Source organism: Penicillium antarcticum, assembly GCF_028974205.1.
Source record: "Penicillium antarcticum strain IBT 31339 chromosome Unknown utg000005l_segment0_segment0, whole genome shotgun sequence".
NCBI classification, from domain to species: Eukaryota; Fungi; Ascomycota; class Eurotiomycetes; order Eurotiales; family Aspergillaceae; genus Penicillium; species Penicillium antarcticum.
This window is the reverse complement of record NW_026695303.1, coordinates 1581559-1601636: the sequence shown is the minus strand read 5'-3', so window position 1 is coordinate 1601636 and position 20078 is coordinate 1581559. Positions and strand designations below refer to the sequence as shown.

Below are 20078 nucleotides of genomic sequence, written 5' to 3'. Positions count from 1 at the left end.
CGAGACACACTAGACCCGATACGGGTAGCGTGAATGCAGGGGCCGTCACGCCAAAATTACAGCGTACGGTTCTTTCAAAACATTCAATACGCCAGGCGTGTATTAAACACATGAAGCTACGGGCTATTAATTGCATAATGACTTAACTTATATTGAATTGATCATAATGAAGTGTACTTCTGACTATACTGCCAAATATAGTGAAGCCAGCAATACACATAATGGATGTAATAAAGCTACAGTGATCATTCCTCGATAGTCAGACACCTAGTTTCCCATTCCAGCAGGGTTTCGGAAGTGTGCAAGGTGGGTGATTCGGACCTAAAATTAGATCCTGTTTGATCACGCAGGCTCTGAGTAAATCGATTGCGTCGGCACTTCGACCTACAGACTCCCAGGTAAAGGCTAGGTTGGCCATGCTCGTCAGCGTGGAGGGATGGTCCGCGCCGAGTTTCGTCTTGCTCATCTCCATGACCTGCAGGTTGAGCTGCTCGGCCTCTTCCCATCGGCCCTGCTTCCAGAATGTCGACGCTAGGTTGGCCATGCTCGTCAGCGTGTCAGGATGGTCTGCGCCGAGTTTCGTCTTGCGAGTCTCCATGACCTGCACCTCAAGCTGCTCCGCCTCTTCCCATCGGCCCTGGTTCATATACGTCAATGCCAGGTTGGCCATGCTCGTTAGCATAGAGGGATGATCCGCGCCGAGTTTTGTCTTGTGGGTCTCCATGACCTGCACAAAGAGCTGCTCCGCCTCACCCCACCGCCCCTCTAGTCGGTAGGCTAATGCTAACATCGCAGTGCTATTAAGGGTGTCTTCATCTTCGGCGCCGCCAATCTTCATTCTTTGCTTCCTTGACATAGCTGCCATCTCCTCTGCAACCGAAATACTGCCACACTCTGTCGTATACCACGCCCCTCTATAGAGTAGTGCGGCCCAGTTGCGGAGTGAATCTTGCGATTTCGGTCGATGTAACACAGCCGATCTCACGTGTGGAAATAGTGAACGACATCTCTCCCAATTTGCGTATTCACCGGTCGGAAATTCACTATAAAGGTTGCTGATGAAACGTTCCTTCCACTCCTCCTCCTGACCATAGGTTTTCAACCATGTGCGTACTGTTAGCTGTACTAGCCGATGCATCGTGAACACCATGCTATCCTCACTGGTAGCAATAAAGGAATAGTCTCTGAGAGTTACAATATCGCTTTCAAAGTCGTCATCTACGTCGCAATCGGACGAACAATCCGTATCCTCTTCACTTGATCTGTCCGCAACTTCTTCGGGAAAATCCGAAGAGTCTCTTTCCATGCCTCGAACCCGTAACAGGTCCCCCGGGATTCCCTGCCAGTCGAAAAAGCTTATAAGAGACAGTAGATCCGCCGCCGACTGCCGGATTCGTCGGATATGGTCGAATGATATTTGCCATGTCAGTAGAATCGAGTTCTTTGCCTCCCAGTCTCGATGCGTGTGTTGTCCCTCGTGATGAAGAAGCTTCGTGGCTTGATGATCACTCTGCCGAAGCTTCTCTAGGTATTGCGATACCGAGCAACGGGGTGAACGATGGGCGATGTAGCTAGCTACTTGCACAATCGCGAGTGGCATGCATTCAAGTTGCTTGACTAGCCGAACCAAATCCTCTGCCTCTGTATATGAACCTAGCTTCTTCTGCATTAAAACCAACGCCTCGGCAGTACTCATCGGTTGCACATCGATCAGGTTCTTCTTGTGGCCGGCAATTTCCAACCCTACTGCTTTGTTCCGGCTCGTGATAATGATAGAGCCATTCGAGCTTTGAAGGAGGTACCTAAGCGGTGGCCGCGTCGAGACATACTAGGCGTTTGCTTGAGTCTCTATTCGAGTTGCCAATGGTTTGCGAAGGAGCTCGTCATCATCGACATTATCAAGGACAAGAATCCACCTTCCGATCTTTCCATCTTGCAACCAGTTCCCAAAGAGTTGGAAGATATTCGCGTTGCGGTCCTGGCGCCCGGGGATTTTAGCACGGTCGGCTAGGTTACGCAGACTTTCATCGCAGCGCGCCGCGTTACTCGCATGAACCCAGAAAACCCAGGTGTCAGGCGATTTCTGCCGAACTCGGTGGCAGTATTCGATGGCGAGTCGAGATTTCCTGTTGTAAAGTCAGCCTTGAACGAACTGCCATAGGCTGCGTTGATCTAACCCAACGCCCCCTAGACCAACGAGAACTATCATAGACCCCGGGATCGATGACTTTTCGTGGATTTGATCAAGGAGTCCATCGCGGCTGACAAAGTCTGGATCATGCGGGAACGGCACGGTCGACAGAGGCTCTGGGCGGGGCTCTGGATGCGCTGGAAGATGTATCGGCCCGTGGCTGATCCCCACCTGGAACCCCGAATTCTCGTCACCAAAAGATATAGAGGTCATTGTCAATAGGCGATCCACCCGATTTGAGTTTCCGGTAGAAGGAAAGTGCTAGGCCCCCATGATTGAGGCCCATCTTCAGCCTCACTATCAGGTGACCCCTTGGACGCTAGGCGTTGGGCTCAGCACTAGGTCAACCTGGTGCTTTCTTCCCTCGCCTATCGAACCTAGAGAGTGGGTTCACATACGTGGCAACACAGACCTGATCAAATCAACTGTGCGGCGTGCGTGCATTTCAAACGCGATGTACCGCGCTAGCTTAGCAAAAATGTCAATGTGCCCGTCTCTCAGCCAGTCAATATCGGGGTATTACCGCCCTACCCCACCCAAAATCCTGACCTGGACTATTTATAGGCAAGTCTTATGCGGCTATCAACTTAATGACACGTTAATTAATGCATTGAATAGGCAGTAGGTAAGGCTAACCAGAGATTGACCTTCTCTTCTTTCTGTCCCTTTGGCGCCCCCAAAAGACATCGCTGCTATAAACCTAGCCATCTGCATACCAACGCCAACGGCCTCTTTGCTCTTCTCTGGTGGCTTCCAGCTTGGTATCCTATATCAACCATTTCACTAGTCCCACTCGTGCCTCGTAATGTCTAACCCAGAAGATTACACTGTCGGTTGGATTTGCGCCATCACCACTGAATATGTTGCCGCTCAAGCGTTCCTCGACGAAAAGCATGACCCCCTAGCGTATCTGCCACCCCACAACAAAACTGACTACACTTTGGGAAGAGTTTGGAAACACAATTTGGTGATTTCCGTTTTACCCATGGGAGAATACGGCACGAATTCGGCAGCTCGGGTGGCAGAAGACATGATGCATAGCTTTCCGAATATCCGTATCGGCCTTATGGTCGGCATCGGTGGCGGCGCGCCAAGCCAGAAGCATGATATCCGCCTAGGAGATATTGCGATTAGCATCCCCCGCAATAGCCAGGGCGGTGTCCTTCAGTATGATTTTGGCAAGACGATCCAAGGCCAAGCCTTCTAGCCCACGGGCTTTTTAGATCAGCCACCCACCGTTCTACGCGCAGCTGTAAATGGACTCGAAGCCCAGTATGAGAGCGAAGGAAACCAACTTAATGAAGCAGTCTATAAGATCCTCGAGAAGAAGCCGCGACTACGAAGGAAATATCAGCGCCTAGATCTAGCTAGTGATCGGCTGTACCGAAGTCAGGTTGTTTATCCCGTGGACGGCGATTTAACTTGCACTTTGAGTTGCGGTGAAGATCCATCCTGCCTAGTTCCACGATCTCCCCGCACCGAAGAGGATGATAACCCGGCCATTCATTACGGCCTTATTGCCTCAGCCAACCAACTCATGAAGGACGCTTTGATTCGAGACAAATTGGTTGCGCAAAAAGACGTTCTGTGCTTTGAAATGGAAGCAGCTGGGTTGATAAACCACTTTCCTTGTCTAGTGATCCGAGGCATCTGCGACTATGCCGACTCGCATAAGAACAAAGCCTGGCAGGGGTATGCGGCCATGGTTGCAGCTGCGTATGCCAAAGACCTTTTGTATCGAATTGCTCCCCAGCAGGTGGAACAAGAGACAAAAATTGTCAATGTTCTAAAGGAAGGAGATCACTATACAAACATCACTTTCGGAAACCACAACTCTGGCTTTCAGGTTGGCGTGAATGATGGCCCAATTAATGCGACGTTCGGGGCCAAGTGATTGGTGTGTACATATCCGCGTGGCTTTCAATGCCTATTTCTGACGATGATTTTTATCAAGTGAATATCTAATCTGTGTTTGCGAACAACGTGCACGAGGAATTGACGTTGATGCGCCTCCTAATGCTTAGCTTCCACCCCTAGCGTTGGTGGGTTTAGCCAATAGTTACTAATCGTCATGGTCCATCAAGTCTGAAAAAGTAAGGTTGTGGAAGATGGTGGAAGTGGAAATGGACAAGCCATCGTTGCTAGGGCGGGACACTCGGTGTAAAGATCCACAGGAACCAAAGTCTGGAGCAGTCGACTTCCATGCAAACAAACCAAACCACCAGAGCCCGTTGCCTAGGACAGACCTCAAACCACCCGCGTACACCCACGTCTTTTGGCCGAACGCTGTTCTACAGTACATACAGTATAGGACCAACGCTCATTATTTACTTTAGGAATGCTAGCCTGGCCTGGCGACATATTCATGCTCTTGCTCATCCACTTGCTCAATCTGTCAGCCGCAATCCTCTTTCCATCCCTCCCTGGTCTCATTCTGTTCAGGCTGACCTTCGATGGTGTTATAGCTAGGCTATTCGGGCGCATTCGCTGCCTAGGTGGCATGGCTTTCTCTGTGCCGGACGATGAAGATACCCAAAATGATTTCCTCCGGTTGCGGGATAGAACCCCATCATATGCCCCAACTCCCGGTTGTTTTGACCACGAATCATCTTTGAATATGGGTTTCTTTTCACCTAACCCCTCGCAAGCACCGGATGAAAGCTCGCCCCCATTACACCATGCACAGCCTGATCCAGTAGGCTTCTTACATATGGTAGAACATGATAATGAAGGGGCCCCGGAGGAACAGCCACAAGAATGTATCCAGTACAGGATCGAGTGGAAAGTCACGCTAAACAGGCGAGTCGTAGCAAAGGACACGGAACAAGATCTGGTTCAATTGCCCAGCTTCTCCTGGCCAAGGATCCAGGGGGAGGCCGATAGAATTCTACGCGGAAAGATAAGCCGCGACCGACGGGTCAGACCAGACGATACGACCGTGGTGGCCTCTGTAAATGATCGGTCTCAACGGGATTTGACGAAACGGTTTGAGGGGACTAATATAGACTGGACTGAGATAGAAAGGCAGTTGCTAATGTGGGCTGGCCTGTGCCGTCTTGGCAAGACAATCCGGCTTCAAATATCTGTGAGATATATGGAAGATAGCTCCCCGCCTCAATCGAGATACGACAAACGAGGGAAAAGCTCGGTCACCAAACAGATGCTCACCGATCGAGATGCCTAGCTTGACGCTGAAGACGCTTCTGGACAGCCCTCGGTTTGGCGAGAGGTATACCAAATGATGCGATGTCCTGGTCCGCCATGCCGCCATAAAGGTCAATATTGCTGGAAAGACCCCGTGGGGAAACGACATTATAAGCTGCGAACACATCAGCTAAGGAGTTTGGTCCGATATGTGGAGAAAGGCGGTATACTGGAAACCCATGACGACATCCCAGACAGCCTCCGTGAACAGCTCTATGCCGAGGACAACGAACGAACCACAAAGCTCAAAAGCCATCCTAATACTTCAAGTGGATCGATGTACCCTCCAATTAATATCACTGTGCTTCCTAATCAGGTATCGTAGCCGGTTGCAACCGGTACAAATAACCCAGTATCTTGCTCTTCGATCGCATCGAAGGCTCCAACACCCGATCCAGTTGAGATACCTGGTCTCCTTGATGTGGCAGTGGAGGAGTATAGTAAGTGGCAGCAATCACGGGTAAGTAGAGACAACCTCAAAGACGACATCCGCAAAGCGCGAGACTTGGCACTCGCCAATGGCCTTGATCTCCAGTAGATCCATTGTGATCAAGACCCAGACTTTTTTATAAAACAGGGAATCAGTGTGGGAGTAGCGCGCCGCTTCGTCTCTGAGATCACCCAGTGGGCGAAAACATACATAAGTGTTCTTGAATTTTGAAATAGAGATATGTAGAGAGTTAATATATACTACGAAATTCTGCTGAATGGCCTTGCTACCACTCATAATATTGTTTTCACCTACCCGCCCTTTAGTTGAGATATTCTAGAGATCAAACGATAACAATTTTTTAAAAATTTATCTGTCATATCTCATCGACCTTGACGCCTGCATGCTGAAAGTGACCGTTTGCGCTTTTCTCTCTTGCGCCTACGCAGCTCACACACCACTCTAGGAAATTATCAAAGCCTTGGTCAGGATTATCCTTATAGAATGCCTAATGCCTCCGGATAAACGCCTTGAGCTCAGCAAAAAACTCCTCGATGGGGTTTAGGTCTGGTGAGTAGGGAGGCAGGTACATTACTTTCACACCTGCATCGGAACACATTTTCTCTATCCGGTCAGAATGGTGAAAAGAGGCGTTGTCCATCACTAGAACAGATTTAGGTTCCGGCCACTTTCCACAATACTGCAGGAGCTCCTTAACGAAATCCTCAAAAACTGACCCGTCGGTCGATCCCCGAAACACTCGGGATATGACGATGCCATCCTGAGCGTAGGCTGGCAGTATCTGGTACCGTTGATCGCGATGGAATTTAGAGAGCTGAACCGGTGCTATGCCTAGCGGTGACCAACCGGTTCTCCGGAAGCCAATCCGTTTATCACACCCGGACTCGTCGATATACACTAGATGGTACGACCGGAATTCGGACAAATTGTGAAGAAAACAATCTCGTAGATCGGCATTCCGTTCCCTGGCCTTCTGTCGCGAAGTCTTCTTTGACCATTTCTTAGAGATCAGCGCTCTTCTGATGCTGGAGGCGGTTACGTATATGTCAAACTCATCCCACACAAACAACGCCATTTCGTCGAGATAGAGTCCGGGCTTTTCTAGTAAATGGTCGCAAAGAGCCTCCAACATTAGTGGAGTGATACTACGCGGTCGGCCTGCTCGAATAGAGGGCGCTCTGGTATCGCCGAATTGCCGCAGATTGCTGCGGATGGTGGTGACGGAACGCGGGCTGCATTCTGCGGCATCAGCGATCTGGGCCGTAGTCAGTGAGTTGCTCAAGATCATATCGCGAATGAATTCTCGGGTGGAGGAAGGCAGATTTGGAGCTATTTTGTGTCGTGGGTGTTCGTCTCGTGGTGGTGGGGAGGGAAATCAAGGTGCTAAGAGTTGCGACAGCTGCGAATGACGTAAATTCGACGCTTCGGTGTATTGGTCTTGTCAGATACTTTACATTTCCATTCTGACGCACAGGAATGATCTGCAGTCTAGCCTGATTGAGCCTAGGTAGTTTCACCATCGGCTTGGCGTTAGGGTTTGAGAGAGTTTCTCTGTGTAAAATGTGGAAGCCAATTTCGAATCTAGCTGTATAGAGATGATTTTACGTTCAATGGCGCTGAGAGAACGATGGTACCCCCGACGTAGAAGCAGGTCCCGGAGCGACTTAGGACGGATGCATCTGGACAAGAAGTAGATCGTGATGACAATTTCCTCATTCGTCCAATTTAACATGTTAAATACATTCTTCGTCCTCACAGGTGCTTCCCCCTCGGCCAATTTATATGGTCTTCAAAATAGCGAAAGTCTCATCAATGAAGACAATTGAATGAGGGCTAGTGCGTTGGCAGTCAAGAATGGACGACTCTGCAATGAACTTTCGGCTTATTTTGTAATGCAAAAATTGTGATGGCAAAGACGACCGATCTAATTGTCCTTATTTGCTCCCGGAAAAACCCTGTTCATCAAGTGAACCGTTTCTTTCTCGACACCGATTTGTAGACCACGACTTGTTCCCTATTGATTAAGATACTTGCCCGCGTATAGCTTTGACAACTCGTTCACAAATAGGCAATTATAACGGATACTAACCTAACCCTAGCCTAGCGTATAGGCTCTGTTACGTAGATACTATGTTGGCTTGTGTCTATTATCGTACCCGCCCTTCCTTCAAGTTTAGGTATATAGCATAAGTAAAAGCCCGCTATATAGTCGACGCCCTAGTCTAGATTGGGGCCACTAGCGCTGTGGCGGCTAAAAGAAATATCACTAGAAATTTCTCTGGGCCCTTATAGGATTCCTTCTACGCTACCAGAATTCGTGATGCATAGGGTTTTGTAGTGACATTGATGGCGATAATCAAAACGCCCTTGGCTCGTAGGGCAGATGTTTGAGCTCCTAGGAGCACTTAGTCTCCTAGGAACCGAATATATGTTCCTAGGAACAAGGACCGCTTTCTCAGCCAAAATACACCTCGCTAAACAATTGCTACTAAGTAGGTACGATAATATCACCGCGAGGGAAAGAATGCATATATATAGTGTGTTCGACTTTTTGTCTGCACAGACTAAGCCAGAAGACAAACGCCGGGGCGATCATATGATTGAGAAGCTACTCGTTCTTCTTAGCTACTATATATGTAACAACAAACGGTTAATAACAAAAGGTTATGAATTGAGTAAGAAGTGGTAAGAGGCAGATTGCTCAAAAACACTCAATATCTTCTAGCATACTAACTTCGGCCTTGAGTGAGTGGCATTCCGCCTTATCCTCGGCATAATATTCATTTATCTAGATATATCAATTGAACAATAGTCCGATCCAATACATCTATTATATAGAAAACTTCTAGATAGTCTTTCACATTGTAGCTTTATGGCCTTTCCGAAAATTCGTTTAGTCACACTAAATATACTTGGTGAAGATGAAATATTGCGTAGATAACGTATAGACGGAGTCGCATATAACACTACTTTCACGGTTCAGTCTGTATATCAAGTAGATAGTTAAAAGAGGCGAATAAGAGAACTATTCTTATTAAAGAAACGTTGGGCAAAAGTACAGTTGAAAACGTAACGGCGGTTATCAAATAGCGATGAATCAACACACGTTCAACAATACACGATCAACAACACACGGTCAACAACACACGGTCAACAACACACGGTTAACAACATATGGTCAACAACACACGGTCAATAACACATGTCAACAACAGACTAATGAGTGATGGGCGGCAGACTGCCTAACCTCTAGATCGTTCATTTGCGTTAACGCTTTCTATGAATTGATTTACTAGCACTTAACATAATCGATTGATATGAAATACTAGGCAAATTAATTGGCTAGTAGATAGTCGAGAAGTGGTCAAGAAGTGGTCAAGAAGTGCATTAGCACAAGAAACTAATACGCTGGATTTGGTAGTTAGTTATAGATAACGATAAGCAGTAGCCAATAGGCCGCAAAAAAAGAGCCTACTATATGTATTACAGTATTGCACGTAGAGAATCGCCGCCGGTGTACTAACGGGTTGGTACCGTATCAAATGAAATATCTTTTATTAAACTAGCTGAAGTTTAGAAGCTTCGTAAATACACCTTGACATGCCCATAGTTGCGTTCCTTGGCAATGGCATATGCCGTCTGGCTATTTGAATCTTTTAGTCGCTTTTTGATATCACGCTGACTGGCCAATAGCTGTACAACCTTATAATGCCCACTAGCCGCAGCCCACCAGAAAGATGTCCTTCCCTGATCGTCCACCGCATTCATATTTATGTTGGGATAATCCAATAGTATTTTGACAAACTCCGACTTTCCTTGAGCTAACGCGAACATAAGCGTAGTGAAGGAGTGACGGCCTTGGTTATTGATTAACAAAGTTTCTTCGTAGGTGAGGAGGAGGCGCACAATGTCGAGATGCTCTATAATGATTGCGACTTGAAGTGGCGACGTCCCTAATAGGCTTTTTTGGTTAATGTCGGCTAAATTTTGGAGGAGAAATTCCACTATTGAAAACTATCCTGCGCGATATGCCGACCAAAGTGGTGGTAATATATTAGTAGATTGAGGATTTATATAAAGCCCCGGCTATCGGAAGAGAATTTTGACCAATGCTAAGGAGCTATTTGCGGCAGTATTTGCTAAAGGTGTTTGGCCTAACTTGTCAGCGCAATTTAGGTCTAGACTTATTTGTTGTAGGAGTAGTTCAGCTAGCTTTGCTTCGGAATTATCTACCGTATACTAGATTGCGGTGCGTCTATTCTCGTCTTAGTAGTTAAGGTTAATATAGTGACTTAGAAGCAAAGCTTCAACGATAAGCAACCTTTTATTGATAGGAAGAAAACGACCGTATCCTTTGACAGCCAAAAACAACGGAGTTTCTTGTCGGTGGTTGAAATAGTTGACATAAACCCGCGGGTTTCGCACAAGCATTTGAACTGCCCTATAGTCGCCAATTTCTACCGCTATATATAGTGGGGTTTGGCCATAATGATCGCAGATATTGACATTTGTCCGTATATCAGACAAGAGAAGTTAGAAGATATAAGTATAGCGACAAGTTAGCGCGGTTATAATAGGCGTATTTCTGTCTAGGGATTGGTTATTGAGATCAATTTTCTGTATATTGACGAGACTTTCGACAATTCTGACGTACCTATATAGAACTACTATCGAGAAGGCACTTTCTCCTAAATTGTTACGCTGTATGACTCTCACTGAATAATGGCTTAAGAGCAAATCAACAGCGTCTGCGTACCGCAACTTTGTAGCTAGCATGAGCGGTGTAAGGCCAGAGAAATTTTGGTTGATATTTGCCTTTTCCCAAACAAGAGAGTGCTAGACGATGCCTAAGCTTCTATGTTTGATTGCCCAATGAATTGGCGGGGCGTCGTAGAAGTTAATGCAATCAAATAGGCACTTTCTGAAGATGACGTTAGAGTCTCGAGACGTAAGACACAGACTTCGAAGGTCTTTCTTGTCTAGGGACTTGCCAATCCAGAGAAGGATTTCCAATAGAAGTCCCAAAAGCGGCATGTTCGCAGAGGTTTATGAACTTGAGATGGCACTATGCGGATATAAGTAAAAGCTAACTTCAAAGTGAAGAGATTGAAATTAGTGACATGGTTTGAAAAGGGGATCTCTTTCTAAAATACTTAGCTACGCGAATAGGAATTCTTATTGCCGGCATCGAGCCACCCGACTCCTAGGAACTTTAGTTCTTGTGCTAGGATCACGGTTTGGATATAGGATCGTGAACTATGCTTGATGTGTTGTTGTCCCTGACAAAAGGCACCTAGGAATGGAAATATGACATAGGTTCCTGGGAGTGTATAGACTCCTAGGAATACTAGTACCGTTTCTGGGACCTTAACAGCATGCTCCTAGGAGACCTGATAGCGATCCTGGATGCCATTGATCTCCTAGGAACCTTTAAAGGCTTGGATTTTCTGGCTTCCCACGCATTTATCTGATGGGACTGACTAAAGGGCTCTAATGTGCTCTTCGCTAGATAACTTTGTAATTTCATCAAAATCAAAGTGGATTGCGGTCTACTATAGATTAGGCCTAGTTACTATATATGGCCTAGGGAAAATTCAGATCATGTTCTATCACATTTTGCTAATACCTGATTTGTCCCACGATAAGCCTTCACATATTATCAATCTTAATTCTCACATATCAGAAATCATGACGCCGGGACAACTAGATTGCTGTTTTCTGCGATGCTTTGCTCGTCGGTGTCATCTAAACTTAGAATGTTGGTTTTGACAACAGAGGTACCGCGTTTCTCGTATTGCCTCGCAAGTTCATCCGTCGTTTTTCGGATTGGTAGTGGGTAGCTTAAGTCCTTTCTCGGTCAGTGTAGTCAATAATAATGAACTGAAAGCAACAGTGAGATTAACACACTAGCTAACTTACAGATAGCGGCCACCCTTCCGACTTAGAAGTCAAAGTAAAGATCTAGCCGGTCTTCCTTATCCGTACAATAAGCTGAATATTAGCGTCGCATTGCGTAGAGTATTCGAAGGCCTTTTTGAAAAGTGTCTCCCTTCTGCGTTGCACTTTTTGATAAGCCCTTCTCGCGTGACTCGTTTTTTGAAGGTGCTAAAAGGTCGGTGCCGGCGAAGTAGGACTTATTAACGCGGAATTGCTTATTGGCAGTCTTTTTATTGGATTCTGAGAGTACTGTACAATCGAGGGGCGGACTTCACTAAGCTAATGCTTCATTTATGGTACCATTGAGCGTTCCTTGTAAAAATTGAGAAGACTAGCTAGGCACTAATAGGTCTCGACCACATTTCATTCGGTCGCTATTTGTGATAGTGTAAATAGTCTTGCTTATAGGCAATAGCCTCTAAAATAAGGAAATAAGGGCGGTTATATCGGTGATACGTTTTTCTTTTTCTTTTTTTTTTTTTTTTTTTGGCTTCCTCTCCCGACCGCTTTTGAGCACGTTGCGGTCGAACGTATATACGTCAGTAAAACTAAGCATTCCTTCACTGCCTTGGGATCCATCATCTGCTCTAGATCCTTTATAACCCCCTAATCCTCTCCTACATCAACGTTGCATCAAACTCTTTTGGGAGCAATAAGGATCTTATATAGGGACAGAAGACGTGAGTACCAATTCTAAAAACACTATAAATTCCTAAATCTAGCTTCACGCTCCTGCCTAGTATATGATACTTTGATTGCAGAGTCATGAAGTTATAAGCGACGTGTAAGCTCCCAAGCAAATCCTGACTCGATGTAGTAGCATTGTTAGTGATAGATACATATATATATAGGCGTTCGCGTTCATAAATACTCCTAATCCGAATATATCAGCAGTATTAAGGTATTTAATAGAAGGAGCAGTTAGTTATACATAGATTTCAGTCACTTTATAAGACCCCGCAATAAAGAATTGGTTGGCATAAGGGTTCGTAGTATTATAATTAATATTGTACTAATAATATGGTATTAAATTGTCATGAAAGAACTATTTCTTACACAAACCACAGATGCGTTACATAGCCACTCGTATATATATTACCAAATTTCTATCCTAGTATCACTATAACGAGTACGTTTCAAAATAATATATGTTAACCGTAACGATTGAATTGGGCGGAGTATATCTAGCCACTTATTATTGTCGGTTATTACCGAGTCCTTGAACGAATGTGTATAGTAAAGAATCATATTAGGACAAGGAATTTGTGTACTAGCTAGTACTAAATATATCTAACAAAATCAGATGATTGATTGAAAAAGGTCTAGAGATTGGTTGAGCGATCTCCGGGGTCTATCTAAATAAGCTTCGGCGTGTTACAACACCGTACTCCCGACTCTGCCCGGAATACCGTACAGAAACTAGGGGGAATTGAGCGAACGATGAATAAGCCTGTCCAAAAGGGCCCTAGTAGTATTAAACCCACTCCTTAATTCGTCAAATTAGTTTTATTAAAACTATCCTCTTGAAACCCTCTAAACCCTCGACTTAAGTGTCTATTCTAAGGGTTACCACATGAATATTGACACCTATTGGAAACAGAAGTCGCTTAAACAATATTGGTATCTATTATCTGATTTGGTAAGCTGCTAGGGACTCTCGGGTTCCTAGGAACAAATAACTACTTGTCCTTTACGCCGGGTTCTCTCGGGTCTTCCGATTCCCCTATTAGGCACGCTACATAGATTTACTTAATATAATTGCGCTTTATATGGCTTGTTCCACAAGATATACGATAGTCTCACCAAAAGTTGTCTTCTTATTTAGGGAATGCAGTTTATCTATTGCGGATTGGATTTGTACTTCTTGATTTACTTTGTAAATTCATCCGTGAACAAAAACTCTACTGTACGCAATTTATAGAGATTGGTAGTGGTTACGGCACGTACTAGAGAGAAAAATTATTAATGCAAGTATCCGTAGGTCTTTCTCCGGATTTCTATATCAATAGGTTAGGAAGTGTAATCAGAAACTACTCGTTAACTATGGCTCTAGTGCCTAAATCAACTGCAATATGCCTAACCTCCCGACCTAGAATATTATAGGACTAGCTAGGCTGCACAAATACCGAAGACCTTGCCACTTAGATCATAAAGTTTATTACCGAGTTTGGCATCGGGATATTTAGCAGACGAACTTAGGTTTTACCGAGGTTTCGAAGTCGGGGGTCGATGGAATCTAGTCCTAGTGCGTTTAAATCACTAGAATGTTTTGCTGCACGCGAGGGATATCTTCGATGGCCCTCGGCACCACTCCTTGTATACTTAATTTGGTGGGGTCGGCCTAGCCTCTGGCTTCTTCGGATATTCGATATGCACTTTATATGTTGATTATAGGGGTTTGAATGGTCTTTTGTGTTAGGAGGGGTTCCGGTCTGCTTAGAAGACTCTCGGATATAACGTTGTTTGACTGCGCCTAGAGTCCTCCTAGGGAATAAATCGCGAATACGACTCTATAGCAGTTTCTGAGAGTCTCTTAGCTTCACTAATCGATTATTATCTTCGACAGACCACTTCCTACGCGTGATAGTTTGCCGTGCTTGTATAGTTGTAGCTTGTCGGATAGGATACTCTAGTGCTATGGTACTTATTGCAATAATACCGTAAGCGTGCTGTAGCGTCTTTGTTGCAAGCTGAAGCACCGCGAGATTTTCTTTGAGAATATCTGTATCGGCAAGATTATCGGAGAACTTGGCCTTAGTAGTGGCCAGGCTGTAAAATCGCTTTAGATATCGGATCGTATTCCTAAGCCTAGCGAGATAGTTATCTATATCGCGCTCTTCGCTTTTAAATGACGGACTTTTGGCTTTTGGTTGACTCCCTCGTCTTCCCTGTCGCTTGGCTGCGTTTATGGCGGTTGATTTATGGTACCGGTGTCGCTTCGGGGAAGAATTGCTAATATCTGCCTAGGCTCGCTCCCTTCCGTTTGTAGGAAGTTAACTGTGATTATGCTTACCGCATTGCCTAGTATGATTATCCTCAAAGACGTCGAAGACTCTTGTTGTTCTAGGTCTATCTAGGCTAGTCACGGAGGGAGTACTACTAACTCGAGAGGAAGGATAAAGCGTAACCTCCTCGGGGTAATCGGGGTAATTATCGGCGGCTAATGCATCGCTTTAACAGATATCAGGCGAAATAGATAGGGAAAGCCGGCTAATTTCCGCTGCTAGAGATATCGTGTTAAATCAAAGGGTGTTGAAACAACTATTATTAATATAACCTACCTACGTCCTCTGCTATATGCTCTTCTTGTGGCACATTGTTTTCGAGCCTATAATAACCTCCTTCGCGACTTCCTCCTAAGGTGTTGAGTTGCTCCGTTATAACGATAGTTTGGGTTTCGGAACAAATCGAAGGGCATTTTTGCGGGGTGTTCGTTATTAGCGGCTGCCAGAAATTCTAATAATTTAGTGTGACTATAGTGAAAGCAAGGATATTTGGAGCGGGACTAGATTTGAGAGAATATACAAGGAAATCTAGAAAGAAGGTATCCTTAGGACTATTTATATTCTAGGCCTTATTGTCTCCTTGTGCCTATTGCACTATAGAGCGTAATATAAGAGGATCGGCATAGTTTCTGGCTCTATAGTCAACGAAATATAAAAATAAGACGACATACGTTAATTAGTGCAACTTCTCGACCCTTGGCCGTGGCCAATTAAAAGCTGTTCAACCTTATAGTGGATCGGCTAAAGGAAGTGATCCTAGGAACACTAGCATAATATAGACTATGACGCGAACTTCTCGTTATACTAAGACCGATGATTTATTTCCCTATTTTGCGTAGCACGGCGTGTGAATATATTCGAGGCCTATAGCAGGGCACGCGAAAATCTTTGCCCGATTGTCGCAGTGTACGATAGTCCTAGGGTTAAGTCAGCCCCGAATATAGAGAATCGGGACAATAAGGGAATTTATATTCAGGATTATTGAACGGACGGCCGGACGGAGCCTGCGTTGTGAAGGAAAGATTGGATAGTAAATTGTAGGGAAGATGAGATGTTCAATCTCTCGCACAAGTTGAAAGACTGGTTGAGTCGACCAACTAGGACTTCAAAGATTGAGAGGAAGTTACTATAGCAACGTGAGAATACGCCATTTCCTAGCCTTCGCTCCCAGGAACAAGTACGCAATAGAGCGGTTATTGTCGGAGCATTTGAAAGAACGGAGAAACAAGATGAGATTGCATGGGCCGATCAGCCTGAGCATTGGGGTGAGCGATCAGGTTGCTCAGTGAGCTGCTCATGGTCGCTCCGTGAGCCGCTCAGGGCGGCGGGGTGACTAACTCACCCTGTGCTCTGGGAGCTGATCACTTCCCGAGGCGGCAGTTTTACCGTCACCTAGATTACAAAAGCAAACAAGAATAACGGAGTTCATAATATGCATGAAGCAGCACCTTGGTTTGAATAGTCCATGCAAGTGCCTCAAAGACCTTTTTTGTAAGAAGTAACGGCTCATACTCTTAGGCCGATGTTTCCTCAACGATGTTCCTAACCACCTCAACAGCTTCTGTAACCACCGCTCTAGTCTCCTCATCCAAGATCCCATTTTCTGTACTTAAAACCCGCAGCCTACCGCCCCACAGTATCCACCGCTCCCGGGTCAACCCATCCTCTTTCGGCCACAGTTCAGTTTTGTCATCTAACGCCGCTGCCCAGTGTCGCTGTAACTCCTCGTGGTCAGCCTCCCACAATGCCCAGGCCCCATCCCGTATCCAGATCGCTGTTACTCGAACATCCAGCACCCAAAGCTGCTCCGGTGTCATTCTGTGTGCCTTGGCCTTGCCGGACCGAGGACACTGGCTCTCCAACACCTTGCGGCATGCATTGAAGACCCATATAGGATGCACCTCGCCTTTGCCCCTGGTCGCTCTGAGCAGCGCAGCCGGAAAACTGCAGAAGCGAAGGAAGTACTTGCCGCCGCTGTCGCTCAAGTTACTGAAAGTGGAGTTGTCTTTCGCATTTGAGTCACGCACACCGTCCCAGTCGCGCCAGGCCTCAAGGATGTCATGGACGTCGCGCCATTGAGCGTCAAAGCGCGGCAGTACCTGCCAGTGTAAATTTCCATTGACCCTGTTGTAGTTACGGAGTTGTCGTTCTGCATGTATTCTTGAAGGTATGTTGTTAGTCTGCGTTTCCGGCTGCGCACGAAGCGCGTCGAGGAGGGCTAGGTGAGGGTCGTGTGAAGTTGAAGAGGTGACGACGGCCATGAAAAAGGCATCCCAGAGTGTCCAAAGCGCGTGAGCCGGATCCGGAGAGGAAGTGATAGAGACAACAAGGTGGGCAGCTGTTTTATGTAGTGCTGGCGTTGGTGTCAAGGAAAGGTTGGTAGTAAGAAGGGCTTGGATGGGCGCGGTGAAGGGATTTGGCGGGTTGCTGCCGGGGATATCGAGAATGGTTGTCATTTGTATCAAACACTTTTTGATCTGCTAGCCTTGAACTGCGGTCTTGGGCGTCTTAATGTTTGTTGCCTTTGAATGCCTGTAAATGACGTCACATACCGCAGAGCCTCAGCACCCAGTTCCCCATGTTCCATCGGCATATCTCGAAACATATGCATCCTATTTTTGTGTCGTGACCCCAAGCTGACCTCTGCAGAGTAGCCCGACTGGGCTCAACTGCCCCTTCTATGGACGAACGAGACACTAGGTATTGGTCCTAGGAGCGCAACAAAGTGTCTTGACTTCACCCTCCTGGCAATTCATATTGGTCTGGACGCCAACCACCTGCACCTTGGCGTATGCCTAGGAAAGAAATCCAGTCTCACATTGATCTCCGCAAAATGACCAGTAACATGAGTTTTGTATCGTAGCCGCAGTTTTAGCAGTGGTCTGCCACTCACGTAGCGTCTTTGCTTCAGCGATCAATATTCTGCAATCGCTGAACATTTTCGTGAGTATCCCGATTGAAAAAGTCCGTTAAATATTGACCGAAGCAGCTGTGGGATAATTGCACCATCCTTTGGCTCGACAACTCGATCTGTGTTGCACCGGTTGCTGGTACGTGTGGTCCTTCGAACGGAAATTCCGTTTGCCCAGGAGATGACAGGTAAACACAGTATCACTCACTACCTTGGAGGCTTCTGAGATGCTGACTTGCGAATAGCTGCTGTTCCATTAGTGGTTACTGCGGTACCGCATCGGATTACTGCAGTCCAGGTAACTGCATATCTGGTGCATGCGAAACGACTGTCGCCACCACCAACGGTACATGTGGCCCGTCTTGGGGAGGCCTGACATGTACTAATCCTAGCTTCGGATTGTGAGTAGATCAATCTCTAACTCGTCTGACTTCCCAGAAAGATGCGATGGCTAATTCCCATGTCTACAGGTGCTGCTCTATCTATGGGTATTGCGGAGACGGAGAAGATTATTGTGGTCCTGGTGATTTCTACTCAGGAAACTGTGATGGTGCCAATGGTGGGCTCAGCCTAAACGGTGAATGTGGTCCCTCTTTTCTGGGGAATAAGACTTGTGTTGGGACTCAGTTTGAAGACTGTTGCTCAACTGCGGGATACTGTGGAAGCACTGCCGACTACCGTGGTGCCGGAAATTGTTATGCCGGGGCATGTCTTTAGATGTCTTAAAGCTATCCAGTCCTACAAATCATGGGCTATATACGCGCCTGATAGATTTCTGGCAAACATAGATCCTTATGTCTCTAGCTTATAATTCCCCAATTGCGGAAATTAACCGAAAGGTCAAGTGAACTTCCACTATTATTAAACGATCTCACCAAGGAATAAAATATTCTCTCCAATGCTCTTCAGTGTCAGCCTCCTTAAACTTGTCAATACCACCGACAACGCCGTCTTCGTCCACCTGCCAATCACCCATTTCCACCCGTTCAGCCCAACTTTCCAAAACTTTGTGTAGATACGAGCTGCGGGAGTCCCAAGGTAAATAGCCACTGTAGCCACTGAACAAATCCTCGTGGTAAAGTTGATCAGGCCACTCGGTTCCCGGACACCTAGCAATTTTGAATGGAATACCATTGCTACTTCGAGCAAACCCATTCCTGCCGATGCTAAACGGCAGCAACAGTCGGCTCTGGTTGCCAGATTCCCAGTTGAAATCTTTGTCGGTGGGTTCAAGATACAAACCACAGGGAATGTTCTCTGCCTTCCCGTCAGGAAACCAGGGCCGAGTCCAGGGTGACTTGTTCTCTCTCTCTCCTCGGAATAAGAGTAAAGGGAATGAAGATTTCTCCTGGTCGGCACTATATAAGTTTGGAATCAGAACATTATGGCGGCGGTCAGCAAGTGGTTGATTTATAAATTCGATTGGTGTTTGGAGTCGAATGCCAGGGGCAATATAGCGAAATTTGAGGTGGCGGATAGGAAGAGCGGAAAGAAACGATTTGACAAACGAGTCCGCTTCTATAAAAGACGCCTCCATAACCGATTCCGAGTATGGGAGAGCTATACCTTCGAAGCTTGGCTGTTTGTGGTCACTGTCGTGTGTTGAATGCGTCGAATTCGATAGGAGGCGAATCTCGATAGCATCAAGAAGACGAGTGAAGGCACCAATTGCCCGCTGAACGTCTATTGCAGTATGTTGGTGACTCTCCCAAGGGAATGCCCCGAAAAAATAATCTTCAGATTCCTTCCGACGATCCGAATATGTTGTTATTTTACCCTCATCCAACATATCTAGATAGACTTGCAGAATATTTTGTAATGGCCGCCATGGCCACCGTTCCCTATCGGACCAAATCATCTCTTCCCAGTCTGGGACAAAAGCTGCAAGCTCGGTTTCTTGATCGAATCTTGTTGGCGCGTAAGCATTCGTCTTCATAGGTAGCAAAACGTAAGAATCTCACAATATGCCGACTTCTTCATCACTCTTTGTTCGTGTTGAGATGCGAGATCGAAAGGGATAGGCGAGGACTCTTCCCACCAGGTCTTGGACGGGATTGAATCGGCATCTCGTGCGGCTCCAATCCATGCCCGTTCAAGGATCTGGTTGTGAAGGTGCGCCGATAAATTGGGATCAAATACCAATGACATGTCTAAGACATAGACCTGGAATTTTTGGTGGGAGATGCGGAAAGAGAGATGAGTGCCAATCCGCAAAGCGGAAGGTGTCGATTCTCGAAGCTAGACCGAAAGCATGAGAACTAGCCCAAAGAGGCAAGTTATATCTCTGCCATTTGTTTTGTCACCACCCCACAAACAAAAATATAGTTGGCTGAACAGAAGTTCTAAGTCCAAGTCTAGATCTAATATGGGGGTCTAGAG

The 20078-nt window shown here is 46.1% G+C and overlaps 5 protein-coding genes across 5 annotated transcripts; 1 reads left to right on the top strand and 4 right to left on the bottom strand.

Annotated features, from left to right (window-relative positions):
- Positions 1-259: 259 nt before the first annotated feature.
- On the bottom strand, positions 260-2404 carry N7508_005259 (uncharacterized protein; the record flags this gene model as incomplete). Its single annotated transcript, XM_058463325.1, has 3 exons — positions 260-1787; positions 1830-2126; positions 2178-2404. 3 exons carry the CDS (start codon positions 2402-2404, stop codon positions 260-262), a joined length of 2052 nt encoding a protein of 683 aa, XP_058319803.1.
- Positions 2405-2996: 592 nt separating this feature from the next.
- N7508_005258 (uncharacterized protein) lies at positions 2997-4085 on the top strand (the record flags this gene model as incomplete). Its single annotated transcript, XM_058463324.1, has 2 exons — positions 2997-3348; positions 3415-4085. The coding sequence occupies 2 exons, from the start codon at positions 2997-2999 to the stop codon at positions 4083-4085; spliced, it is 1023 nt and encodes a 340-aa protein (XP_058319802.1).
- Positions 4086-5707: 1622 nt separating this feature from the next.
- N7508_005257 (uncharacterized protein) lies at positions 5708-5939 on the bottom strand (the record flags this gene model as incomplete). The annotated part of the gene is made up of 2 exons (XM_058463323.1): positions 5708-5810; positions 5854-5939. The coding sequence occupies 2 exons, from the start codon at positions 5937-5939 to the stop codon at positions 5708-5710; spliced, it is 189 nt and encodes a 62-aa protein (XP_058319801.1).
- A 10363-nt stretch (positions 5940-16302) lies between these two features.
- On the bottom strand, positions 16303-17244 carry N7508_005256 (DUF3632 domain-containing protein; the record flags this gene model as incomplete). The annotated part of the gene is made up of 1 exon (XM_058463322.1): positions 16303-17244. One exon carries the CDS (start codon positions 17242-17244, stop codon positions 16303-16305), a length of 942 nt encoding a protein of 313 aa, XP_058319800.1.
- A 1326-nt stretch (positions 17245-18570) lies between these two features.
- N7508_005255 (uncharacterized protein) lies at positions 18571-19635 on the bottom strand (the record flags this gene model as incomplete). The annotated part of the gene is made up of 1 exon (XM_058463321.1): positions 18571-19635. The coding sequence occupies one exon, from the start codon at positions 19633-19635 to the stop codon at positions 18571-18573; it is 1065 nt and encodes a 354-aa protein (XP_058319799.1).
- Positions 19636-20078: the final 443 nt, after the last annotated feature.